The sequence below is a fragment of the Fusarium sambucinum genome, chromosome I, assembly GCF_050947815.1.
Source record: "Fusarium sambucinum isolate potato_lamoka chromosome I, whole genome shotgun sequence".
NCBI lineage: Eukaryota > Fungi > Ascomycota > Sordariomycetes > Hypocreales > Nectriaceae > Fusarium > Fusarium sambucinum.
The window spans coordinates 5,208,314-5,234,041 of NC_139294.1; the positions used below are offsets into that span (position 1 = coordinate 5,208,314).

General features: G+C 48.1%; 10 protein-coding genes across 10 annotated transcripts; 4 read left to right on the forward strand and 6 right to left on the reverse strand.

The window, feature by feature from the left end:
* Positions 1-255: 255 nt before the first annotated feature.
* Positions 256-1,503, reverse strand: FSST1_004384 (Alpha/Beta hydrolase protein; the record flags this gene model as incomplete). The annotated part of the gene is made up of 2 exons (XM_083223771.1): positions 304-1,007; positions 1,059-1,503. 2 exons carry the CDS (start codon positions 1,501-1,503, stop codon positions 304-306), a joined length of 1,149 nt encoding a protein of 382 aa, XP_083087814.1.
* A 774-nt stretch (positions 1,504-2,277) lies between these two features.
* FSST1_004385 (uncharacterized protein) lies at positions 2,278-3,496 on the forward strand (the record flags this gene model as incomplete). The annotated part of the gene is made up of 2 exons (XM_083230554.1): positions 2,278-2,518; positions 2,574-3,496. 2 exons carry the CDS (start codon positions 2,278-2,280, stop codon positions 3,494-3,496), a joined length of 1,164 nt encoding a protein of 387 aa, XP_083087815.1.
* Positions 3,497-3,915: 419 nt separating this feature from the next.
* Positions 3,916-5,260, reverse strand: FSST1_004386 (NADP-dependent oxidoreductase domain-containing protein; the record flags this gene model as incomplete). Its single annotated transcript, XM_083230555.1, has 3 exons — positions 3,916-3,951; positions 4,010-4,803; positions 5,116-5,260. The coding sequence occupies 3 exons, from the start codon at positions 5,258-5,260 to the stop codon at positions 3,916-3,918; spliced, it is 975 nt and encodes a 324-aa protein (XP_083087816.1).
* Positions 5,261-7,519: 2,259 nt separating this feature from the next.
* FSST1_004387 (uncharacterized protein) lies at positions 7,520-10,104 on the forward strand (the record flags this gene model as incomplete). The annotated part of the gene is made up of 6 exons (XM_083230556.1): positions 7,520-8,270; positions 8,324-8,497; positions 8,550-8,596; positions 8,649-8,759; positions 8,812-8,961; positions 9,016-10,104. 6 exons carry the CDS (start codon positions 7,520-7,522, stop codon positions 10,102-10,104), a joined length of 2,322 nt encoding a protein of 773 aa, XP_083087817.1.
* Positions 10,105-10,287: 183 nt separating this feature from the next.
* Positions 10,288-11,464, reverse strand: FSST1_004388 (uncharacterized protein; the record flags this gene model as incomplete). Its single annotated transcript, XM_083230557.1, has 3 exons — positions 10,288-10,330; positions 10,388-10,966; positions 11,019-11,464. 3 exons carry the CDS (start codon positions 11,462-11,464, stop codon positions 10,288-10,290), a joined length of 1,068 nt encoding a protein of 355 aa, XP_083087818.1.
* A 1,053-nt stretch (positions 11,465-12,517) lies between these two features.
* FSST1_004389 (ABC transporter transmembrane region 2-domain-containing protein) lies at positions 12,518-15,096 on the reverse strand (the record flags this gene model as incomplete). The annotated part of the gene is made up of 4 exons (XM_083230558.1): positions 12,518-12,810; positions 12,861-13,314; positions 13,362-14,417; positions 14,467-15,096. 4 exons carry the CDS (start codon positions 15,094-15,096, stop codon positions 12,518-12,520), a joined length of 2,433 nt encoding a protein of 810 aa, XP_083087819.1.
* A 3,799-nt stretch (positions 15,097-18,895) lies between these two features.
* On the forward strand, positions 18,896-20,457 carry FSST1_004390 (HAD-like domain-containing protein; the record flags this gene model as incomplete). Its single annotated transcript, XM_083230559.1, has 3 exons — positions 18,896-19,894; positions 19,947-20,096; positions 20,146-20,457. 3 exons carry the CDS (start codon positions 18,896-18,898, stop codon positions 20,455-20,457), a joined length of 1,461 nt encoding a protein of 486 aa, XP_083087820.1.
* A 1,259-nt stretch (positions 20,458-21,716) lies between these two features.
* FSST1_004391 (Sec61beta family-domain-containing protein) lies at positions 21,717-22,337 on the forward strand (the record flags this gene model as incomplete). The annotated part of the gene is made up of 4 exons (XM_083230561.1): positions 21,717-21,719; positions 21,877-22,084; positions 22,141-22,236; positions 22,303-22,337. The coding sequence occupies 4 exons, from the start codon at positions 21,717-21,719 to the stop codon at positions 22,335-22,337; spliced, it is 342 nt and encodes a 113-aa protein (XP_083087821.1).
* Positions 22,338-23,106: 769 nt separating this feature from the next.
* On the reverse strand, positions 23,107-24,369 carry FSST1_004392 (uncharacterized protein; the record flags this gene model as incomplete). The annotated part of the gene is made up of 4 exons (XM_083230562.1): positions 23,107-23,658; positions 23,718-23,789; positions 24,003-24,227; positions 24,316-24,369. 4 exons carry the CDS (start codon positions 24,367-24,369, stop codon positions 23,107-23,109), a joined length of 903 nt encoding a protein of 300 aa, XP_083087822.1.
* Positions 24,370-24,991: 622 nt separating this feature from the next.
* FSST1_004393 (uncharacterized protein) lies at positions 24,992-25,716 on the reverse strand (the record flags this gene model as incomplete). Its single annotated transcript, XM_083230563.1, has 3 exons — positions 24,992-25,363; positions 25,419-25,499; positions 25,552-25,716. 3 exons carry the CDS (start codon positions 25,714-25,716, stop codon positions 24,992-24,994), a joined length of 618 nt encoding a protein of 205 aa, XP_083087823.1.
* Positions 25,717-25,728: the final 12 nt, after the last annotated feature.

Below are 25,728 nucleotides of genomic sequence, written 5' to 3' on the forward strand. Positions count from 1 at the left end.
GCTCTCCCAACACCTCCACACTCGGTACAGTCTGCTGGGTTTTAGTGACCCTCTAGTTCAAGTCTGGGATGAGATTTGAGGGCATCGACGGTGACACTGCCCGTTATACGGGATCAGTTCCTTGAGCGTGACGGCATTTGGCAGTCACACACACTGTACATCCTTGTACATCCACGACTGCAGATGACCGACAAGTTCCGAATTCACGCCAAAAGAATTTGAGACGACGTTACTCGCCCCTCTGGCTGACCAGTTTCAAGCCAATTCCTTCCTTGCTTGCAGTATTCGAAGCTGCCCCTTTTCTCACCCCTCATATCGCCGTGCCTGTGTAACAGCCGTGACGATGGAGTGCGCGAGTGCTTGTTTGCCCGCTACTCTCACCATGGCTTCATTGTGCAGTGCCCCGCGTACCTTTTGTCGCTCCACCGGAAGCCCAACCCGTTGGCATCGCTGGAACAGCTCCTCGCCATGATTGGCAGGCACAAGCTCGTCCTTTCCCGCTTCTACGATGAATATCCCGGGCGGCGTGCCCGGAAATCTCTTGGCTATCATTCCGAGGTTAGCCCAGCTATTCAGATGGTTTCGGAGAAATGGCCAAAGATATTGGTACGGGAGCCAGGTCTGTGGATATAACGCTTGGAGCATAGCTCGAACATTTGTGAATGGTGTTTCGAGTATGAGACCACCTATTGTCAGATTGTGAGGGAATTCGCCTTTGGCAGCTAGATTGGTCGCAAAGCCACAACCAATGCTCTGCCCCCAGAGAAGCACTGTTGGCTTTGTTCCGTCGCCTTTCTCCGACTTGCTCTCATGTAGTTTAGCTATCCATTGCAGCGCTGCCTGTGAATCAAGGTCTATTCCTGGTTCTGAAGGTCGATCATGAGACGTCCAAAAGCCTCGATAGCTCAGACCAACAATAGTATACTGGATTGATGGATCACTCTCGTGAGCTCGGCGCATTATCCAGGAAAGATCTGGTAGCCTGGGTGGTAGCGACGATGCATTTCCTATGGTCCTTGGTAAGCTACCATAAGACACGACCAACGGAATTGGCTAACCTTGAAAGTAAAGGATGTAAACGGGAGCCTTTGTCTTGGCCTTGGCAGGACTTGGTTCAGATACTGACGGTACATCTGCTACACACAAAGCAATCTCAGTACCGTCCAGAGACTTGATCCTCTCTTCCCTCCATTTTAGACGTCCACAGTTACGGGAAACCTCATCAATGGTCATACTGCGCGCATTGGGCGGCAAAAATGGATTGTAGATAATGGTATTCTGGAACAAGACCATCATTGTACACTTCCAGCACCATAATCCCACGAATAGGCCAGTGAACAGCAGCGGCGGCATGAGAAAAGGCGCAACATGCAAGGGTCTCATGCAGCCTGGCGAAGGCCTCAGGAATGCAAGTCTCTCTGCGTTGGAGCGGATACGCGGCCTTGTTCCTACGCAAGCAGCTCGAAGGCGCGGGAATGCGACGGCGACAGTGCGCAAGGCCATTGCATCACATGGCATTTGTGGTCGACGATGGAAGAAAAAAACACCTGACAAGGGATATAGAAACGTGGGATGCTGTAGTTAGGCACAAGGGGTACAGGGTTTATGACATGTTCGCTTGTCACTGGATCTGAAGGGGGATGCAAGTGTGCGGATTGGGGATGTGATAGTCGAAGAGGACGATGGAGGGACGGGTAATAGACTTGATGGTTGATGTCTTTATCAGCACATATCTAGTCTACCTAAATACATATGGGTATAAGACAGATGGGTCTTTCTTTGTCAAAACCCTCACCGATTTAATTGAGCCTGTTTATTGATATTTTTCAACCTCCAACAAAACATCAAAGCAATTGTCTGATCAATTGTCTCATGTGTTCCATGGTGTGATTGCTGATATCATAGCGATTACAGTTACAACGATCAACATTTCTGCCCCACCAAATTATCTTGTTTCAGCCACCTCAGGAACCAACTCAACCTAAACGGTCCATACTCGTTGCCTTTTACCGTGCATTCATTTCTCAGCTTTTAATCAGCAATTTCCACCTCTACCTGGCTTATTAGTCCATCAATTTTCTTCACATTTTTCTATTCAACCTTCTCCTTCACGTCGCCTAATCCCCACTAAGTTACTGGTCGTAAAAGTCGCTTACAAACTTGCATCTGCCCCGCCATCCATTACTCTAGTACCATCAATATCTACCTTGATACCTACATCATCGCCCACTTCGTCTCTTATTTTGACAAAACCCCACCAGATATAAACTCGCAATCATGCCTGCCTCCGACAAAGATAACGACGTTCATGCCCACATTGAAATCCCCGAGGGCGGTGATCAGCCATCTCCGCGCGCAGATGGCGACTCCAGCCCTGGCCTCAGGAACAGCAAGGGCTGGGACGGCAAGCTTCGCGTCCCAAAGTCGCTGTCCATGGCAAACCCTGAGGCTTTGACCGACTCCGAGTACTCTGATGAAGAGAATATTATGAAGGGGGAGAAGATTGACGCTGATGAGGGTATGTTCATTGTTACGTAGGCAGCAATGAGATACTGACCAATAATCCTGTGCAGACCTTCTCGACGATGAAGACCCCGAGACTGACGAAATCATGTGTTCTCACTCTCGTATCGCATCAATTTCCTCCTTGCGCCTCGAGCGCTTCAACAATGTCTCTAGAGTCTGCCTCCGCCAGAACAGTATCGAGCAGATCGACGGTCTTTCCGCCCTCGCCGAAACCCTTGAAGACCTTGACCTCTACGACAACCTCATCTCTCACATCCGCGGCTTGGACGAGTTGACGAACCTTACCAGTCTCGACCTGAGTTTCAACAAGATCAAGCATGTCAAGCATATCAACCATTTGACGAAACTCAAGGAATTGTACCTTGTCGCCAACAAGATCAGTAAAATTGAGGGGCTGGAGGGGCTCGACAAGTTGACGTCTCTTGAGCTCGGATCGAACCGCATTCGCGAAATCAAGAATCTCGATTCTCTGAAGGCGATCGAGGAGCTCTGGCTAGCAAAGAACAAAATCACTGAGCTCACTGGTCTCGGTGGCATGCCTAATCTGCGCCTCCTCAGTATTCAGTCCAACCGTATAAGCGATCTGTCGCCACTCAAGGATGTTCCCACGCTTGAGGAGCTTTACATCTCACACAATATGCTGGAGTCACTGGAGGGTCTAGAGCACAACCCCAAACTGCATGTGCTAGATATTTCGAATAACAAGATCACTAGTATCAAGGGTCTTGAGTTGCTTTCGGAGCTGGAGGAGCTGTGGGCCAGCTACAACCTTATCAGCGACTACAAGGAGGTGGCCAAGTATCTCGCCGACAAGAAGAGCTTGACAACAGTGTACTTTGAGGGGAACCCGCTGCAACTGCAGGAGCCGGTGGCATATAGGAACAGGATCCGGTTAACATTACCGCAGGTCAAACAGATTGATGCCAGTAAGTTCGCCCCTAGAGAGCGCACCAAAGTGTGGCTTAACTAACTCGTCTTGTAGCTTTTGTGAGAACATAAGAATTCGATTTCGGAAGGCATCAACATAGAAAGCAAGGCGTTCAGGGAAGGAGTTTTGTTTATCTATACTCGAAGACGGTATCAACGGAGCATAGAAATACATGATTCGATCAAAACTAGTTGACTTGATTTGCTTGCCAGGACGGGTTTTGTCCTCGAGACGTTGAGCATTGAGTACCACATGCTAACTATATGTCTCAACATCACAAATGAAGTCATTTGTCAAAACGACGCACATCTCATATAGCATTATGTGGAAGGGTTCACTGTCTTTTGTATTCTATGAAAGCGGTTCTACAAAATGCAGCCCATCGTCATTTAACGCCTGATATCCCAAAAATAGTCATGTTCCTATGCTTCTTTCTTTTTACTCATCAAATTTCATATTATTTAACCAAAGATCCAGAGCTTGTCAGAGGGGAAGTACTGCAGGAAGAGTCAGCATTGGCACTTGGATGTGTTTAGAAGCAAAGTGAGAACTTACGTTGGTGGGCTTGTTGAACTTGAGGTTGAGGTTCATCTTGGAGATGCGCTTCATGTCCTCCTCTTCGATGCTCCAGTCGAAGCAGTCAAAGTTCTGCTCCATGTACTTGAGAGTGGTGCTCTTGGGGATGACAGCAAGACCCTGCTGAGTGGCCCATCGGAGAAGGACTTGAGCGGAAGTCTTGTTGTACTTGCTGCCGAGGCTAGTGAAAACCTCGTGCTGCATGAGAGGAGAGGCAGACTTGGCAATGTCCATGTCGAGCTCTATGAAGCCGGTAGGGCCGAAAGAGGAGTAGGCAGTCAGAGCAATACCCTCAGCCTTGGCGAGGCTGACAAGCTCAGCCTGCTGGTGGTAGGGGTGAAGCTCAACCTGGAGGGTAGCAGGGCGGATCTTGGCGTACTTGAGCAGGTCGTAGATGGCCTGAGACTGGAAGTTAGAGATACCAATGGACTTGGCGAGACCCTTCTCAACGAGGTTCTCCATGCCCTCCCAGGTCTCCTGGTTGGTGGCCTTGCTCCAGCGGACCTCGGTGCCGGCGTCATCGTAGTGCCAGCCAGGGGGGTAGCGGACCTCGGGGTCAACGTACTCGAGGGCGACGGGGAAGTGGATGAGGAAAAGATCAAAGTAGTCGATCTGCCAGTCGGCGAGCTGGCGGCGGGTAATGGGCTCGACGTTCTCCTTGTCGTGGTAAGTCTGCCAGAGCTTGGAGACGATGAAGAGGTCCTCTCGCTTCACGATACCCTCCTTGATGGCGCGGGCGACACCCTCACCACAAGCCTTCTCATTGCCGTAGTCTGTTGCGAAATCATGTCAGTCAGATTCTGGATGGTCTTGGCCTGGCCAGGTTGGCTTGTCCGGGTAAAAGAGAGCTTCATGAAGCTGCCACCCCACATTGTAAAGCAGCTCCCCGTGTGGTGGAGGGGTAGTTTTGCAGGGGTATTGTGGCTGTTTTCTTGGGCCATTGGCAGGCGAGTTGAGGGGCAATGGGCAGGGGTTGAGCTGGAGAAGAGGGGCAGACGGATTGTCTTGTAAGAGACAGATCGATCCGTGACATGACCAGACGGGTAATGTTGATTGTGATTGTGCTTAATGGGGGAAATACATACCGCAAGCACCATCTAGCAGACGGTAACCAGCCTTGATAGCGTTGTAGACAACCTCAGCGCAGTTGTCATCGACCTTCCAGAGGCCGAAGCCAATCTGGGGCATGTCGGCACCGCTGTTAAGCTTGATGCTTGGAACGTTGACCATTGTCACGATGTTTGATGAGATTGTGTATGAAAGAAGAGATGGGTGATACAATAGAAGAAGAAGGAAGGAAGGAAAATAGGAATTGCAACACAGAGGAGGGGAGAGGAGTATTTATGGTGGTAGAGAGATAAACGTATGTTGTCTGTCTGCTGTCCCAGAATGTATGATACAAGCCCTCATGGCTGCGGCATGACAGTAGCAGTAGCAGCATGGTAGGGAATAAATTGATAACGAGACTCCTTTTAAAATCCGAGGATGCTAAACTGCATTAGTTTTGATCTCCTTTTTCACATCGCCGGTCGTGGAATGTCACTCTGCATGGTAGTAGGGTAGGTATGGGATGGGATGGTTTCCGTGGTATCATGGGACTGACTTCTCTCATGCATAGTACCATCCGGGGTGTGAAAGAGGTGTGTAGGCAATGGATTGGGTATAACTGACGGCGGCAAATCTCCAAGCTCCATCATGCAAGGCGAGGAATTGTCCGTCTGGTTTCTTTCTGCCTTAAAAGATAATGCCGCCTTTGGTGGGGCATTAGGGAATTCATCCGGCGGGTGGTGGGCATAGTCCCAGGATCTTGTCACTCTTGCTGTGACTACAGAATCCTTTTCTCTGGGTACGTTTTTTGTGCTGAAAATATATGGAGAATTATCATGGTTAATTAGCATTTGATCGTTTATCGTTGTCGTTGAGCTGGATAAAGTGTTATCAACAGGGAGGCTCAACTAAGATTTACAGTAGCGCCATCATGGTTAACAGTCAATTAAGCTATGTTTATAGCAGACACCCGATGGATACAACATACAAACAATTAATCAAGTCGGTCGAGGATCCGTAAGTAATAATAACTCATTGCTTGTCCAGGCCTAGGGTATATCACCCCGCAAAAACAAGCCACACACCAAGACTGACCCCAGTTCAACATGTATGTATGTAAGAGGCGATGAGGCAAGTGACAAGAAGAAGCAAAAAAGAAGGAAAAAGGTACATCTCCTCGCAAATCAGTACTATATTGTTTCATGACGATGCAGGTCCCCCTTCCCTGTCTCAGAGCTGCCTGCGAATGACCTCTTTACTCATTCGTGCGTTTATTTGAGCTGCAGTGCCGCGACTAGACCAAGCAAAGATTGACAGCTTTGGTGCTTGTCAAATCAGTTTTACTCGCGCGGATACTTTTTGTAGTTGATGCATATACATACATACATGAGTTGCCTGAATACATACCTACCTACTAGGTATGTACTGAAGATGGCTCATAATAGTACGCCGAACTACCTAATCAAATGACCATTGCGATTCCAATGACGTGGTCAGTTGCCCCGGCTCGGCGTAATTCTGGACTCCTTATCCTAGGTAGTCCATGAAACTCTTGACGTTGTGGATTTTACGCGGGTGAATACAAACAAATGTTGGTTCTTCATGTCATGATGGATAAGAAAAAGAGCCTCTCTCCGGTAAAAGGCATCAATTTAGCCTAAAGACTTGTGCCCCACGCCTTCCTCGCCTTGGCCTTAGTTAGCCACCCATTAGCCTGTCCCTCGTTCCACAGAAACGGGTAAAATCTCATGGAGAAAGGCTCCACCAAAAAGATTACTCTGCAAACACGCCCTGACCCCTGGTATCAAAGTTGGGTCCCATGATGAAGAAAGGAAAAAGAAGGACTGGCATGACAAGGTCGAAAGATCTTGTCTCGATGGCGTCCAATTCATTGTTGGTCGACGAGTGTTCACATCATTTCCAGCTTCGTTTTCAATGCGACAAAGAAGACACATCCAAGACTATTCAGTATTCTTAGCTACCATGATTGACTTACACCATCGGACCTAATCATGACAACGAAACTTTCAACTTTCAAAGAACCTTTCAACCTGTCACACAGTCATTCTAGCGACCATGGCTCCAAGTGACCGAAATAGACCACCAGTGAGGTCAAAGACATCACCAGGTTGCCAAACAAAGAACCTCAAAAAACACCACCACGAAGAGCCAAGCCTCTTTGTCCTAGACGGCTCCAATTCAGATCGATCCTCTTACAATGCCGCCATCGAACACTACCCTGGAAGACAATATTCTCCCTTTTCCCAGTATGAATTATGTGAGTGAGGACTCACGAGTTGAGACAGGCCCAGGCAGTTGTGTCTTGTGTCTTTGTTCTGCCTGACAAGCTTATTACCGTCCAACCATCCGCCTCCAATATCGCATGCTCCCTCGAGATCCCTATTTTCTACAGAAACAATAACTCGACACAGCTTGCCCAACATGAAGGGCCGTGATATTCGAATCCACAATTTGCAGTACCCCGAATCGGCAGCATTACTGGTGTCCCCAGCCCAGAGGAGACAATGGTGTCAGCTTTATCGGCGAAACAAGTACACTATCAAGTCAGCTCTTCTCCGCGGAGATACCAGCGTTACCCTTTGGAATTGCAAGAGCCTTCCAAGCAGAGAGTGGGACCTTTTTAATCTTGCCGATCAAGAAATCGACAAACTCCAAATCGACGCTTATCCGCTTATTCCCATGCCCGTCAGTGACCCGGATCCAAACGGCGTCCTAAAAGCAGATGCTCGAAAAGACATTGAGTCACTAAATTGGTACGGTATGAAGTTCAAATTCGTCAAAATACTTGCCAGGGGAGGCCAAGGATATGTTTCATTGTGGGATATCGGCTTTGACGATGGCTCGACCAAAAGAGTGGTGATCAAGAAGGCTTTGGGGCCCGATTTCAATCCCAGAAAGGAAGTCGAATTCCACCTGCGGTACAACCATGCGGAACACACAACTCAGGTTGTCAATCTACGCCAGGAATCTCTAGGCATACATGAGGAGATGTTGAAAAAAGACCCATCGTGCCGCCCACGGTTTGGGAAAGGACATGTCTGGGATCCTGAACGCATGGGATGCGCTGTCTTTGAGTATGCTCCCTATGGCGACGTATGGAAGTACATGGAGGCCATTTCTCCGGGGAAAAGGGAGTTCCCGAATCAAGTTCTTTGGGGGATAATGGAGTGTTGTAAGCTGTCTTGTCGAATTCATCATCTCCTCCTGGCTGACTTATATGTTTAGATGCCCTGGGAATTGCCACTGTTTCATATACACCGACTTTTGAAGAAGGTAGTACGTTCGAACAGGAGTACAAAAGAGCCAAAGAACTGGATAAGGTGGAGGATCTTTTGGACCATGCCGAGACTGCATGGTATTCGACCCATGATGTCCATCTGGACCTGGAAGCACTAAACGGTAAGTATTCTAACCCATTTCTCTAGTTCTATTCTAACTTTCACGTACTTAGTACTCATCGGTGAAGATCCGTCTCATGAATATCAGCCTGTTTTCAAGGTAACCCTGCTTGACTCCTGTTATTGACGCCAATATACTGACTAGGACTCAGTTGCATGATTTGGGGGCGTTTAGTCAGTGTATGCGCGGTCAATGGAGGACAGCAACCGAAGCCGAGATTTGGAGCCTGCGGCATTTTCCTAAGAGCCACGCTGTAACACCGGTATGTGCATTGCATCTTGGGGCTCCCGGCATTGTTAACAGGGTATTACTAGGAACAAATAAGCAAAGAATGGGACGACCTTCCTATCCGATTACCGCCAAAAGATGCTCGGAGGCGATTTTGTGGCGAGAATTTTGAAAAGGGGACCAAGTGTGCTGGGCGCTTTGGAACATGGACCAATGTCTTTCTCATTGCCAGAGTGGTGAGTTTTAATTCTCTTCAGTTCGAAGTACCGCATTTGTCTAAATGTTTGCAGATGGAGTCCATGATTACCCGGGAGATTATGAGGTATCCCTTCAGGCCTGCGCCTCACAAGAAGGCTGATGGTTCGGAGGGGCCACAAACATATGGTTGGAGGTTGCAGGAACAACGACATGCTTGGGTCGACCCAGAGCTACGCGATCTCATCTGCATGTGCCTCTACGAGAACCCTGGCGATAGACCCAGCCCACTGAATATGCTGAGAGCCATAAAGAAGTGGAAGGACTCAGGGCACCATGATCCTACAGAGCTTGTTGAATGGTGGAAAGACGTTCGCGGTCCTCGGCTGGTAGAGCATCACCAGCCAAAGGCACCAAACGCAAACTCCAATGCCATTCGACAAGGCGTGATAGATCAGATGGGAGTTCTAGCATTGCATTCAGTCGGGCAGCCACATCCAAAGAATCAGCCTCCTGCTGCCATTCCACCCGCTCAACCTGCTTTTATGGGGGCGGCTCCGAACCAGCCCCAACGTCAAGGTCCTGTGCAAGGAAATCAAGGAGGCGCCAACCCTCAGCAGGTACCTCCCGCGCAGCCGCAACAACCAAATCATCCGGCTAACTCTCACGTTCCTGCGAAGGTTGCTACGACACGCAACAAAAAGAAGAGACCAGCAAATATCCAGGTACGATTGGAGAAACGTCCGCCAGCTGGCATTGGGTCAGGCGAAGCCATGGATATTGAGCGCGAGGAGGCTGCTTACCAGTTCAGTGGTGATCCTGGCAACTTCGCTGCACCGAACGACCCTCCTACACAAATTCAAAACATTGCCCAGCCTGGACGCACTTCTAGCAAGCCTATAGTGAGTATCAAGCGCGCTACTCAACACCCTGCTAGGCGTATCAGGTTCGAGGATCCTCTGAAGTCCTCCAAGGGGTACAAAGTTCACAAGAACCTCCTCTCAGCAAAGGTCGGGAAGGTGGTTCGCAGACCAGGTGCAAAGAAGTCCCAGGCGCTTGAGGCACTTGTTCGAGGCGTTACCTCACGTATGCCTGTAACTATTCAAAACCTCATGTCCCGAGCAAAAGAGGTCGAGGCACGACTGGACATTGGTGCTGTTCCTATTTATGCTTATCTGAAGTGAGTGCAAGTTTTAGAGGTCTATGGTTTGTCGAAGTTGGTTGTTATACTTGGTTTGTAGTTATACTTTGAAGGATGGCGCAAAGTGCGTTTCCGTGGGATTTATGTTGCTGTTTAACAGTGTTTTTTTGCTACATGTTTGATATTTTAAGCAATGTATTATAGAACGTTTTATTCCAGGGTATCACTAACTCCTATCCCTCTCATGTTTTCCTTGCACGATTGACCAACTAAATACATGTACATTCCAGTTTCCACGCATAAACGACTAATTAGCATAGCGACACTCACAGGTACCGTTACTGGATTTGATATCACCCACGATACCTCCCTGGCTATTCACACACTCGGGCGATCCACCTCTGAACATCTTGCGCTGGACAATCTCGACATTACCTGGCCATTCTGCAAAGTTGTCACCATCAGACCCATCATCAAAATCGTCACCATTCCTTTGTGTCCAAAGTGTAGCCTCAAAGAGCGTGTCGTCAAACACACACTTGGCAGCAACATTACTCGACGAGAGCATATCGTCTGGGACGACTGTCTTGGTCATTGAGAAGGAGAACTGCAGTCGCTCTTGCGATGTGTCTTCGTCTAGACGTTTGAGAGTCAGGTTTGCGAAAGATGGTGCAAAAGGGTTTGCGGTGGATGAGATGTTGTAAGAGCCATCATCGTCGTTGGACGTGATTATCCAGAAGAATGTCGCCGAGGAACCTTGCGTGTAAGGATAGCAACGCCATGTTGATGGGTTGGATGTACAATCTGTAGATGTGTTTTGGAGATCTGCTCTGAAAGCATAAGATCCAGCTGGGAATTTGGGTGCTGGTTCCGGAGTTGAGGATTCCTGTGGTATATCCTTGCTGCTGTTTTTGGTTTGTCAGTCTCCTTCTGTCTTATACCTCGACCACAACTTACGCATTATCCAAACCTATCGATAATCCAACACCCAAAGCAATCGCAACAATAGCAGCACCCACCATGAAGATGACCAACAAGCAACATCCCCTCCTCTTATCCACGCCGCGAAACCTGCGCTTCCTAAAGCTGCTACTGTCCGTCATGTCGGGCTCTATAAACTTGCCCTTGGTCTCATGGTAGCTGTAGCTGTAGCTCGGCGGGGAGTAATGCGCCGGGGGTGGCGCGCGGTAGGCTCTTGCCGGTGGGATGTAGGCCGGTGGTGGGATTCCATAATTGCGAAGAGCGCGACGGGGAGATTTCCTGGGGATGCGTAGGGGAGCTGGAGGAGTGGACGGACTGGGAGGTGAGGGTGTTAAGGCGATCTCGTTTTCGTCAATGGAGGGGAGATGGGGACGGGAGATGGAGGTGAAAGATGATGCTCTGTGGGTGTGGCCTCTGATCATTTTGGGGAGATTCACTTCTGTTATTGGTAATTCTGAATAGGTGATTCAGTTGAGTGTTGTTGTGGTCGAACCGATGATGCTGATAGAGATCTTTACTAACTCAATAGTAGACCACAGACAAAGAACAAGTAAAAGAAGTAGGTAGGGTAATCGAAGGTATAAAAGACTCAATAGTCAGGCTATCAGTATGTTTCCTCTGTTTCCTCGGACCGGGATAAAGGCAACCTTGATATGTTCAGCTCAGCCTGGTACAACAATCGTGCAGTTCAAGCGTGTATGTTAGTTACGTCGATGATGGGAATACGATGCATTTAGTTAACTCTCAATCAAGAGGAATTTCGTCCAGTTTTCAATTCGCAAAGATGAAAGATAACAAAAAGACATCATCAATGATGTTATCGTATTGAATCATCCCTCCTCCTCCTCCTTGAGAACAAACTATCGATTTCAGCTTTTGATCTACCCTTTGCCCTGTATTTTTTTCGCCTCCCCACCCCTTCCAACCGTTAGAACTAAAGCCGTTCAGAAATTCAATTGACAATTCAAGACCCGCCCGCGCGGGATCATGGTTATCCGAAGGGGGGCGCTGTTTTACTTTAGCGTCTCTTGCTCTCCCGCTAACAATGGCCTCGTGATCGGGGATGTACCTGGAAAGGTGGCGTTGAGTTGCGAAGCTTGGCTTGCGAAGTATTGGTTTAGTCAAGGAAAAGAAGTAAAGCTTGAGGGGTATCTGCATATTGGATCTGGAATTCCATTGTAGTCAGGGTCAGTCAATATTGTCACTTTAGAATGTTATGTATATGCAACTATCGTCTTATTGAACCCTTGGATTCTATCCCTCTCTCTGCTTTACCCTTCTAAACTTCACACTTCTACCAATATTCCTCTCTTACTGTGATAGATCGTCTATGTACCTAGATTCCTGAAGCTCTCAATTATACAACTGTTATTGGCTTACTCCATGCTGAACAAAAACTCCCATCGGTCGCGGTTCGGGTATTTCTCTTCTACGTCACACCGTATCAACCAATCCTTCAGCTACCCTTCTTTCATCTACTCCTGCGCCTCTGCTGCCTTCTCGGCATATGTAGGAGCCTCCAAAACCTCACCCTGATCAGTCCAGACCGCCGACAACTCTGTCTCAATCTCGTCTCGGCGCTTCTTCCACTCTTCGACTTGCGCCAGTCGCTCGCGTAGTTCCTGCAACTCTTTCTCAACCTGCATCTTCTCATGCTCGGTGCCAATTCGCTCAAATTCCCATTCATCTCCTCGGTCACCCATACCAAGGACCAAGTTATATTCGTGGTACTTTTTGAGGGATGCTCGAGTTGAGATAGTGATAAGTGCTGTGTGTGTTAGTTCAATGTTATCATAACCAAACAGAGCTGATACTTACTGATGCCCTTCTCCTTGCACGTCTCATACAGCAAACCCTCGACATCACTCGACACGGCGCTTGTACCTTCATCCACAATAGCATACTGAGGCTCGTGGTAAAGTAGGCGAGCGAAGCCCATGCGCTGCTTCTCGCCTCCACTAAGAATATCCTTCCACTCTTTTCGGGTATCCCATCCACCCTCTCGGTCAGGTAGGTATCCCAGTCGCGCAGCTTCAAGAACTTTAATAAGATCATCTTCGGATTTGCGCTTCTCCTTCATATCAACATGGCCATCAGGGTAGATGACTTGGTCACGTAGGGTTCCTGGGCTCAAGTACGGTCGCTGAGGAAGGAACATGATGCCATCTTGGCCAATATCCTTGGGGCGACTGACCAATCCTCGGTAGACTGGCCACAAGCCAGCGAGGATTCTTGAAATTGCAGTTTTACCCACTCCATTTGGTCCGGAAATCTGGATGTTGTCAGTACGCATACGGACCGCGATGCAGATAAACTTACTAGGAGATGTTCGCCCCTTCGCACAATGATGGATAATGACTCAAGCAACTCCTCTCCTCCCTGTGGCCACAAGCCAGGAGCAACAACTGGCACATGCTCGAACCGAACGCCGTCGAATCCCTTCTGAATAGTTCCTGAAACATCGGACAGAGAATATAGTTCGCTCTGTCCAGCTCGAACCTGGTAAGCATCGGCGTTTACCCGGTGTAATGTCGAGATGAGGGTGTAGACGCGGCTGGTATATCCTGCCAGTTCTGACAAATCCTTGATCGAGTACATCATGCGACCACCTGCATCTGCGAGTGAAAGCATAAGTCTCTTGTTTGTGATAAACTCCTTCATGCGATTACGTTCCCGTCCTCCCCTTACAGCATTCTCAATCATCTCAGCCCGGCCTCCGACACCACCCCACGCCGGTAGGAAGACAGGTAGCGATGCCAGCAAGTAGCCGTAAGCACTCCAACTGTATTTGAGGATGAAATCTTCCAGAATATTGTAACGGATCTTGAGCATGTAGATGCCTTCCATCCAAGTCTTTAACGACTTGAACTCGCGGTTCAAAAAGGTCTTTTCAGTCTCGGCGCCACCATAAAATGCGACTTCCTCGGCATTGGCAATCAGGCGGGCATGCAAACTTCGGAAATCACCCTCTTTTCGACCCTCGACAGCCTTTAGTTTTCCAAACGGCGGCGAAAGCCGTCGCAAGATGCTAGCAGTCAGGAAATAATTGCTCATAAGACCAGTGATGGCGAGAGGGCCCAAGGACCTGTAAAGCTGGTAGTTGAATACACACAGATCGACAAAAGGTTTGCCGAGCGATGAATAGATGTTGGCTGCCGCAGCACAGAATAGCGTCAGATCTTGGGTAATAAACTGGTCGGCACTTTGACCGACACCTCCATCCAAATTAGAAAGCTTGTAATAGTTAAGGTTGTCGTTGAGGTAAAGGTCATGGATGTATCGCGTCAGTCGCGTACGGAAGGCGATGGAGACTTTTGATTCAAGGAACTTGATCGTGGCGTTTGTGTATGAGGCAAAGCCTCCAATTCCGCACCACTAGGATGTGTAAGTCTTTAATACCATATGTCCCAAGTCGATTACTTACCTTTAGTATGCCCCATAAGAACGCTCTCCCGTTGCCAGCAACTAAATCGCGTACAATCTCACCATCTAGGCGAGCAACAACCAGCGAAAGGTATGTTCTCAGCATCAGGAATGCGCCGTGGCTAACCAGTAAGCCGGCTTCTTTGCTGGACCACCGTGGGATCATGATGCTCATTAAGCTCAGGAACTGGTGCAGAAAAGCAATATTAAGACCGGGCTTTGTTTGCGCTGCCGGTACCGTGCCCTCCCGCAGACCAGATACACGGGGAGGGTTCAGAAATAAGCGACGATGCGCATCGAAAGTAAGAGGCTTGGTGGTGTTGATGACCACTTTCGATGTGCTGTCTTTATATGGGACATAGATGGTTCGCGATCCGTCCTTGTTGTGAAGCCATGAGTTTGTGCGCACGAGTTTTCGACCTTGCTCTCGCTCATGTCGTCGGTTCTTCCACCATCGACGTCCTCCAACTCCACCAAGAATAATTGAGATAGCAAGAGCCAACGTCGCGAGTAAACGGGTTGTGCGAGTTGTCCCGCGTAACCTTGTCTTGATCTTGCCGGTCCATTTGTCGAGAAAGGCGGCTAACTGCTCCTCGGCAGCCGTATGCCGGAGCGTTGATTGCCCAGCCATAGTTAAAAGGTTGAATTGGGTGCAGGCTTTGTGATGATGCTGAACGTTGTATAAAGTACTACTATGGTATTTGGAGTAGCTTCCCCACAACAACAATAACGACCGAGTCTCTGAAGAGGCTCAGGGCGCTTGCTTTACTTGTCCATTAGCAAAGTGTGGTATGTATGATGTGAAGTTGTTGGTAATAGTATGGAAAACTTGTAGTGGTTAAAACCTTCTAAGACAAAATATGGTTGAGGTTGTCTTGTATATGAGCATGTGAAATACGGGTACCCGAGGCAAGTGGCACATGGGACCGACCTACGCCTGCCTCCTGCTGCGACTTGCCTTACTTCACCTCACCTAAGCTGCAGCCGACGGATGCGGCGAGCGGGAATGACGACACTGTGCCCAATCACATGATTAAAGAAAAGCTGGGGAAATGGGGAAGGCATTATTTGGCTATGGGCCTATGGCTAATCGATAGAGTCAACATATTATTGGTTCGGTTGAAATTGTAGATGACCTACCCTAGACATCGGGATAAATCAATAATTGTGATATCGACTCGCATCACTTGATCAAGTACTTATTATATGCCTAAGTAACTATACTGTGTTGTTTTCTGTTTGTATTTCTCCCAATACATTTCTGCTGCATACTTCCACTGCAATAGCTTCCACTGATTACCAAATAATCTATGATCACTGTGAGGATATTTACGGAGCAGCATGTGTCACCACTGTCCGAGATTGTATACGAGATTGTGTACGAGAATCGTAAATCGGGAAGAGATGGTGGAACCATCATATATCTCACTGCCGTTAGAAGTCTAATTTAAGCACAAAGATCGAATATTTGTCTACAGTTTCACGCATTCACAATGGGAAATGTTCTTGGGTAGTCCATGATTCAAAAATGACACGACTCAGCATCGACACGCTAATCAAAGGGGTCAGCTCACCATGTCGAGCTTACAGGCTTTGGAGTCAACTGATGACACTTATCCCTAGACTCACTCATTGAGAGAGTCGGTCTCGCCGGGAGAACAAAGTGACGGTGTGATTGCTATAGAAACATGCTCAAGAAGGGTAAGCTCATAGCTCTCTAAGAGTGAACAATTAATACATTACGGTAAAACGAGATCGATATGATTGATATGATGATGATATCCTAGGCCGAACAGAAACACCAACTGCAAGGTCTCTCTAACCGGACCGCAGCGACAGCGGGTATGCAGGTCTCTTAAGTGGTCGAGTCTGAAGGTCCCACGATGCATGGAGACATCACTGATCCGGGCGCCAACGGGGCCAATCATGCTAGTCGAGCAAGGATCCATAGTGGTCCGGTCCGACAGGGATAAGGGCTCTTTCCGTGTCTCAGTAATGAAAGAGAAGATGGAATTTGAGAATTTGAATTGGAACTGGAGCTGGTGAAATGAATGACCCCAACAAGGGATCTGTGAGTAAACCTGATGATTGGTATGGAGGAAACGTATTGTTGACAATGCACGTGAAGAAACTCGTATGGAAGGTTTGGAAGCTAAGGGACTGGCGACTCAGGTAAAGCTACTTGTTATCTGCTACCTACTCCCTATGCACATTAATTAACGAGTATCGGTGGATGGAGGAGCATGGACCAAGGAGTAGTAGCATCTCTTGACAAACTCAACGACATCCAATGCATACATAGTTTAAACCTGGCAACCAGGGTTTTCATCATGCCAAAAGATACGACAGAGAACACAGCTAGGTACCGTACCCATTAACAAACAGATTTAGGTTGCATGACACGAGGAAACATCGAAAGAGCGTGCATCCCATCCCGTACGTCAGTGGTCATGTAGTAGTAGCACACGGATGTGAGTGACATGGTGGCAGCCTCAAATCCAAGACCAAGGAAGAAGCTTGAAAAAGCTGGGGAGAGAGCTTGGGCCCTTGGCAATAAGAGAACGACTGACTGAAGAATGACTGGCAACTCTTGTTTGTTTATCGTTACAGACCCGAAATTAAACTCCCCTCTTCTGCAGATATGGGCATCACGTTAAAAGGAGAGACCCTCTCCTCAGCGCTCTGCTGAAAGATCGCGGTCATGGATGGTATGTATTAGAGCGTAGAACGGATACCCATCCCTTGTTGGTGTAGGTGGGCATCAGTGCTACCAGCATCTGGTGATGGCAGCCCGACCAAGTGGCTTCCTGACCTATTGACCGAAACTTTCTAGTACCACTATGACAGCTGGAGAGATGCAGCTTATAATGATTTCAGTAATTGCAATTTATCGAGACGGCATTTAATTAATCAAAATAATTGCTTTTTGTTCTGATGATCCGACTTCTTGCGCAGAAATACTTCCAGCCGACAAAAAGTGTAATGAATGTAGGTACATGTGCAGAGCCAGGACAGGGGTCTTTAGGCGCCGCACCAAGCCATGGGCGGACCTAAACCAGCCATAAGACAGGGTGGTTAAGATGAGCTTGGCGGACACCATTATTAGCGGAGATGAGAGACAAGGGATGGTCTTTTTGGCTATCAAAGATACCAAAGATTGAGTTATTAACACTGTATAACTACCCTGTTATCCCCGGTAAAATACAGTTCTATCCATCATCTTTCGTACAGTATACGATAGTACTTCTTCATGATGGATGCTCCCGGAGGGTTAATCTCAAGCCCAACTCCACTCACACCTCCCTCTACCACCCACCCCAGTCAAGCCCAGTCGAGCCCCATCCTGCTCGACGTCTCTCAGTCTCTGGCCTCTCACAGGCTCACAGTCTCCCACTGTCCCCGACCCTGCTGCTCACTGTTTCTAGCGGATGTGTCCCCGGGCTAGGCTTCCCTTCCAGCACGTCTCCCACTGTCGCTGCACCAGCACCCACACGCACTGCATCGCGTCCAGTCCAGCCTTTCCAAATCGAAAATCGACCTTGACTTTTACCTCTCTCATCCTCATCTGCATCTAATAAACAACATCCCAGGGAGAGCGAGCGAAAGAGAAGCCCCCTGGCCTGCTCTGTTTTCCTAATCTCTCCTCTTTGAGCCAAGACCAAGTTCATCTCTTAAAGGCAATCATTTCGCTTGCGCGCCAGGTCTTTTTCAGCCTCCGATCCGCCCGCCTTACCTCTCTCTGGTCCCCGTCGCCCGTCGCCAGCTGGTCCTCCGTCTTTTCTCATTCTCACTGAGCTCCATCTCCCGACCGACGCAATCCCCGATCAGGTTTCCTGTTGACGGCATCTGTTTCGACGATTGAGACGAATCGTCTATTCATTCATCCATTCATTTTCGTGGCCGTTTTTGGTCGGTTCTACAGTTTCGATTCTGCTTGTACGATTCTTGGTCCAGGCCGACTTCTAGCCTCCCCTGCCTTGGCCCAAACACGCCTTAATTTCCCGCCGCTCGCCCTTTTACTTTCTGCGCCAACAAAACTCCATCAACTGTTTATACTTGCCATATTCATTGGCTTCGTTTCTTGTCACGCTCTAGGCCTCGATAGGCCCTATTTGAAGAGTTAGGGGTGATATACCAGCCGGATTTGTTTGTTTGCGGTCAACGACGTGAGTACCTACCACTCCTTTAATATGCATAAGGTCTTGCGCGACGGCATGGACAGTATGGCAATGCCAAGGTTCAACTGGCAAGCTCTTTGCGGATATACTCTTTATCTCGATGCAACTATTGTATCAGGCGCAGGAGTCTGGTCACCGCCCCTGATACACTGTTGCCCTGCCCGAGCTATCACTTTCACCATTGCTTATTGTATCTCAGTCTCTCAAAGACAGCAGCTGACCAATATTTAGATATAACATACAAAAGCAAAAATGTCAACCACAAACGACGAGATTCAACCTCAGGCAACCTCGGCCAATGCTGAGATGTCGAACAGGGGTCAGTCGTCTCGAGAGGAGGGAACAAGCTCCAAAAAGGGTCGCGGCCTCCTCAAGGTTCCTTCGAGATCATCGTCACAGCAGAACCAATCGTCACCAACATCGACAGGTTTGAGTGGGGCCACAGTCAGCGATTCCCGGAACAGTATCGGAAGCCGATCGAAGGAGTCCAAAGGAAGTCTCCGGGCGCGACGACGGAATGGAAGCACCTCAAGCAACAGGACCGGAGGTGAAACTGAACCTACAAACACTGCCGCAAACTCTCAGCAAAACTCTCCCCTCGCTCCCCCTCAAAAGAAGAAGCGCGGTGGTCTTTTCGCCTTTCTGGGATGCTGCGGTACGCCCGAAGGTCCAGCTGGCAACGAGGAAACCAACGAAAACGTACACAAGCTCGACGTCCTACCTCAGCGCCCAACATCCGCAAGGTCGCGAACCAATACTCCTCAGGAGCAACCCAGGCCAGTTGTGGAGAGAGAGTCTCAAGTCACTGTTCCTGCCCCGGAGCCCAAGGACGAGGCTACTTCATCAGGCCAAGCCCACGACGAAATCACAACCGCCGAGCGAGAAAACCGGGAATCGAAACAATCTGTTCCCCCTTCAGTCACAGTGGAGCCCCCTCAGCCTACTCCCACAGAAGATGAGCCTCAGGTGACAGACAAGACGCCTAACAGCGGTGACGTGGATATGCGAGATGCTGCCACTGAGGAGCTAGAAGAAGAGGCCCCTGTAGCCCCTGCAGTCGAAGATCCAACCCAAAGGACGATACCACCTCCCCCACCCCCGGCTGTCGTGGCACCCAGCCAATTCACAGATGCTGGCCCATCAGCACCTGAGCCGCAAAAATGGTTGTTGCCCCCCATTGCACCAGAGCATAAGGGCAGGAAATGTCTGGTTCTCGATTTGGATGAGACTCTGGTTCACAGTTCCTTCAAGGTAAGTCTTGTCATTGACGTGAATATTGTGGATACGCGCTAATTACTGCCAGATCTTACACCAAGCCGACTTTACGATTCCTGTTGAAATCGAGGGTAATTACCACAATGTGTACGTGATTAAGCGTCCAGGCGTCGACGAGTTCATGAAGCGAGTTGGTGAGCTCTATGAAGTTGTGGTCTTTACAGCTTCCGTCTCCAAGGTTAGTTTTACTTGAATAGTTTGTCGACCAGGAAACTGACAGTACGTAGTATGGAGATCCGCTATTGGACCAGCTCGATATCCACAAGGTTGTCCACCATAGACTCTTCCGTGAGAGTTGCTACAACCACCAAGGAAATTACGTCAAGGACTTGTCCCAAGTTGGTCGAGACCTGAAGGATACCATCATTATTGATAACTCGCCCACCTCGTACATCTTCCACCCACAGCACGCCGTGCCCATCAGCAGTTGGTTCTCTGATGCCCACGACAACGAGCTACTAGATCTCATACCCGTCCTCGAAGATTTGGCAGGACCTAATGTCGCCGATGTCAGCCTTGTTCTTGACGTCACACTCTGAAGCATGACCGTTTCTTAACAACATTTTTTACTTTGTCAAAACATTTTTCCACGATTCGAACTACAACCGTTGATCTGCAGAGTTGCCATCATAGCGGAAGGCGTTTGGTTGAGAGCTTTCGTTTCCTGGTGTAGATGTACTATTGTCTAATCATACATAATTGAGCGGTCGGAACGGAACGAAATGAAACGAACCTCGCCAACACGCTCAGACTTCCTTTACAAAGATACCTAGCGGCCTTTGGTCAGCTTTAGCACGGAGGCCTTTTACAGCAGGCATTGCCATTACATCTCACAGATTCGGAGCAAAAAAAGGTGGATCAGCATCAGGAGAGGCACGGAACATACACGAGTTCTTTATCTCCAGAAACGATGGGGCGTGATGTTGTGTTTACAGTACACGCTGGGCTGAAGAAACAGAGATAGGGCCTGTTGAGGCATTTTGGGAATGTTTGACACCATCTCATCTCATGGGATGAAAAAAAAGAGCTGGAGGAGGACTCGTCAAGTGCATGGATGATGCGCCATCAATGCGCGAATGTTTTTTTGTTGTCTTGATTCCCTTTGTCTTATGGTTTCTTGTCTTTTGATACTGCTACTACTGCTTCTTCTCTCTTCTTCCTCGTTGTTTCATCCTTTTTCTTGATTATACACCACCCCCGATACATTCATGTCGAGTCTGCGAGCGGACTCGGAAGCGAGCACGAGAGCGTTTGTTGTTGATATCCAATCTGCCTGACTTGATGATAGGGATCAACAGGTGTAGAGGCTACAGCCATCTCTCCCAATACATAGTCTCACTAAATTGTAAAATTTCTTTTAAAGAATTAATGGCCTTGAATGAAATAATCACAAGTTTCTTTTTTTTGGGGAATAGACTTGACTTGAGTTGGTGAACTGTTGCACTGCGTAAAGTGAAGTAATGTGGACCTAGCTATTACCTATTGTGGAGAGCTGTATCTTGGTGGAAGTCCCTTGGAGTTGCAGAGCTCCAAGACGCCACCGGAAAATTATAGCACCGCCTCCCTTCTTTCTGGTGAATGTGGCCTCAACTCCCTAAGTGGTCTGGTCCCCCATTTTACGGGGGGAGTAGCACAACCACCCAAACCATTAATTTAGACCCCATCTCTCGTCTGGATCTTTGGTTTCCATCAACGTTTACTATCTATTCCTTCCTTTCTTTTCTCCATTTCGCGCTCTCTAAGAATCCTGCTCTGATTCTCTTGTCAAATCTCCTTCCTCGGGTTTAATTCTTCAACAATGGTACGTCTCAATCTTTGAATCGAGAGCAATTGGCGATGCAAGCCGTGGAGCTAGTGTCGCATTGCGACTGAGCTCTATTTCTCTTGAGCTCAGATCGATATGAAGCTTGTTATATATATGATCGACACCAATTCGCTAACACGTTGTTTCTTTATAGTCTTCTCCTCGTCCTTCTTCCCCCGTCAACGGCGGCGCTGCTGCCAGCGGTGCCAACATCGGCCGACCCTCATCTCCTGCTATCCCTGGTGGTCCCCGTACTGCCATCCGACGACGCGCTGCCGCCGACCAGAAGGAGAAGATTGCCAATGCTCGACCAAGCAGCACTCGCGCCGCTGGCGCCGGTGGTTCCAGCAGCACCATGCTGCGTACGTTGTACCATCTGATACCGAGCTTGAAGTTCATACTAATACCCCTTTTACAGGACTTTACACCGATGAGTCGCCCGGTCTCAAAGTCGACCCCGTTGTTGTCCTTGTTCTCTCTCTTGTCTTTATCTTCAGCGTTGTTGCTCTTCACAGTACGCCTTACCCCCTCATTTGTTACGAAGATGTGTCCAAAGCGTATTTTCTAACTCTATTTTTAGTTATCGCCAAGATTACCCGAAAGTTCTCCAGCTAAACGGCTGCGAAAACCCATCAAATTTCACGACGAAGCTCGAAGAGAAAGGGAGATGATGATATCTTGGGGACGCTGCTATTTCTTGTTATAACCATGAATGTGGCTGGCGTAGGGCCTCTCTTCCACACATGAAGTTATGTGGGAACGACGCGCCACCACCCGCCGACTGGCAGAAGGGTTAGGTTAATACGGCCACACCGGGAATTTTGTTTGTTTGGTATTGCGGTTTATGAGGGGAGCCTTTGTATTATATCTCGGGAAAAGAAGGGTCCAAACCGACAATCTGGACTTTGACTGCTTTGACGCACGAATATGGAATTTCTGTCGAGGCGAATGTGACATGAGATGCTTGGCTCGAACCCCAACTAACATACAGACACGAGTCCAAAAGAGCAAAGCAAAACAAAGGTCCATTTCTATAAATTACGTTGCTGTCCATCCTGTACTCTGCACATAAGAACCCGGACCGTCCAATTCTTACTAACACTCGATTCTATGTTCCTCCCTTGCTAGACTCGCACTTATACGTATGTGTCTTGTCTATATCCCTTGGGTACCTAGGTAGGCCTAGCTCAAGGAGTCAAGCATCAAGGAAGAAGCTTGTGTAAGACGGATTCTGGCTTATTTCTGACATAAACCCCTTAGCAGACTCGATTATTGACCTTTTAGAGACTCTAGTGGGCAAAGTTAGTCTCTTAGCTTTGGGGGTAGTGTGAAAAGCATAAACTGACCTACCAATTCAGTTGACCCTGGTTGGATTCTGCCATGATTAGGGGGTGAAAGAGGGCAGGTCTGCGTTGTCAGCACCATTAACGTGACGCATCTCGTTGCGCATCTGACGGAGCTCGGTTGTTTGTATGTTGGTGGCAGACCCAAGTTGGCGAGTGACGGTTATCAATAGGTCAATGCCTTTATTAGTCTGAGTGATATCATTACTGATGGTAGTGAAACCACTTTTCTGGGTTTGGAGGGATCGCTGCAATAGTTGAACGATGACGGTCAGTTGGTTAATTCTCTCATTAGTCTGGGTAATGAGCTGTTCCAGTCTGTGATTATGAGCCCGGGCTTCCTGCAAGAGTTGAGCTTGGCTGTCACGATTGATAGGCTGAAGGACCGTAGGAGCAAATTGCGCAGAGTTAGTCCCTATAGCTTCCTGCGGAAGACTCTCGCGTCGAGGATCCTCGCGCTGAGGTCTAGCTCTGGCGGTTGCCTGTGAAAAGCTCAGAGACAAAGGACCGGCTTGGGGAGCAGCAGCTTGGGGAGCAGCGCCTCGTTCACTGGCCTGCTTGAACTGCGTGACAAGTTCATCCCAATTGTGGACCTTTTTTACGAAGTGTTGCTAGTAATATCAATGTGCTTAATAAATGTGATATGACTTACTGTTTTGCCGTTATAGAAAAGAATGGCAGCCTCTTGAAGGCGTTGCCCAGGCCCAATAACATGACTATCAGGCTAGAACCATGCCATTAGTCTTAATGCATTTCATATAAAGGATGAGGACTCAAGAGTACTAGTTCACAGCGACATCTGAGCCGAGCACAAGAGTGGCATTTGGTGGCCAATGGCGCTGGCGATGAGCATTAGCAAAAGGTTCGCCTTCATATGTAGACAGAAGGTAGACAAACAAGCTTGAGAACAGCAAAGAAATTTTGGTCCTTGTTCGACCATCTTGTTGACGCATTTGATGCAAGGTTCCTTACGAGGAGCACCTTCGACAGGCCCCCGGCGGACCTTTTTCTTAGGAGGAGATTTGCCGTCATTGTTGTCATCATCTTGGTTGGACTTGTCGCTCAAGCCGCTCTCTTCAGATCCGCTGTCATCCGATATGGTTCCCGGAATGTAATCACTCTGAGAACGCTCAGGAAGAGCGACATGAATGGTGCCAGCGTCCTAATACTTGTGTTAGTCTTGGACGGAAGTCTTAAAGGGAGACGTGTTGTGTATAGAGATATGATGTGTGTTATGGAATCTAACTCACAGAACTGCTGCGTGTCATAGGCCCTCGAATCTCAGGATAAAAAAGGGGATTCATAATGGAAGATCTAGGGACATATGCCCTGAGATGATCAAAATGGTAATACGCAGGCCTGAGTTTGGGGGTGTTTGATGCCTCTCCTTGTCTACTGGGTAGATGGTGAGGATGATGTGAAGAGAGGAATTTCTTTGAAAAAGGTAAAAATGAAGAAATTCATGACCTGCATAAAGGTAAATAATAATAATTTATTTGCTACTTAATTAAATATTTGGCAGTGCTGGAGTGTGAATGAAGTTGCCTGGTTCCACCGTAGATATCTACCTATTCTTTACTTTGCTGTCTAGTAACATCTGCCAAGTAGAAGAAAGATTAACCTGTTAGCTAAGAAAGCAGACTTATCTGGAATAACACCCTGAATTTTATACCTATTAGAAATAATAGAATTTCACTTAGATAAATCTAAGCTGACACTTTAAGCAGTATTCAGAGATGATAGACTGTGGTTTTTATCTTGGCACTGAACAGAGAAGAATAATTATTTAGGTTAATAAGAAGTCCCGGCAAATTTCTATCCTACCTGTTGATTTAAACTTGATGATATTTAGACTCGAGTACTCTAGTATCGGTGAAATCAGTTTGGCTAAACTAACTGCCTCTTGAACATCCTGAATCCGACCATCTACATATTCTCCAACCCGAGGTGGGAATCCTCAACAGCAGACATCATGCTTTTGTTCATATTGACTATGATATTTACCATCATCGTCTGCTGCTTTACCAAGGCACTGATCATGGCCCTCTGTTGCATCACGACAACATCCATGTTGTCGGCCATGCCTTGAGGGACAGCATCAAGCTTGGTTTCCCCAGAGGGAACCATTTCAACAATACTAGCCCCATTTTCAAACGGGACTTTAAAAGCGATAGCGGACGATGCCTGTTTCCAAGTAGGCACGAGAGGGCGTCCAGTCGAGATGTTTGGAGCTGAGGACGATGTTTCGGCCTTCACAACAATCTTCGCCTTCTCAACAGCGTCGTCCAACTGGCGGATCTATTCCCAAGTCAATCAAACATCAAGAGCCACATAACGTGTTTTGGATACTCACTGGTTTTCCGTAGAAAAAATGTTCCACAGCTGCTTTCACAATTTGGCTTGAAGCCTCAGCCTTGGCTTCAGAGAGGGGCTCCTGAGAGCATTTTGTTAGCTAATAATGAAACAGAGAAAGCGGTGACACCTACGCATCTGTGACCCTCGCCTTGATGACCTAATGAGTACTGGCCACGAAGGATCATGCGGATCTCGCATTTACGGCATGGGCTCGAAGAAGTACAAGGAGGCTTGTCTGTCGCATCATGACTACCTGGAAGATCACCAGTTTTTGTGGGAGTGATCGGTACCTGCATACTTCAGAATAG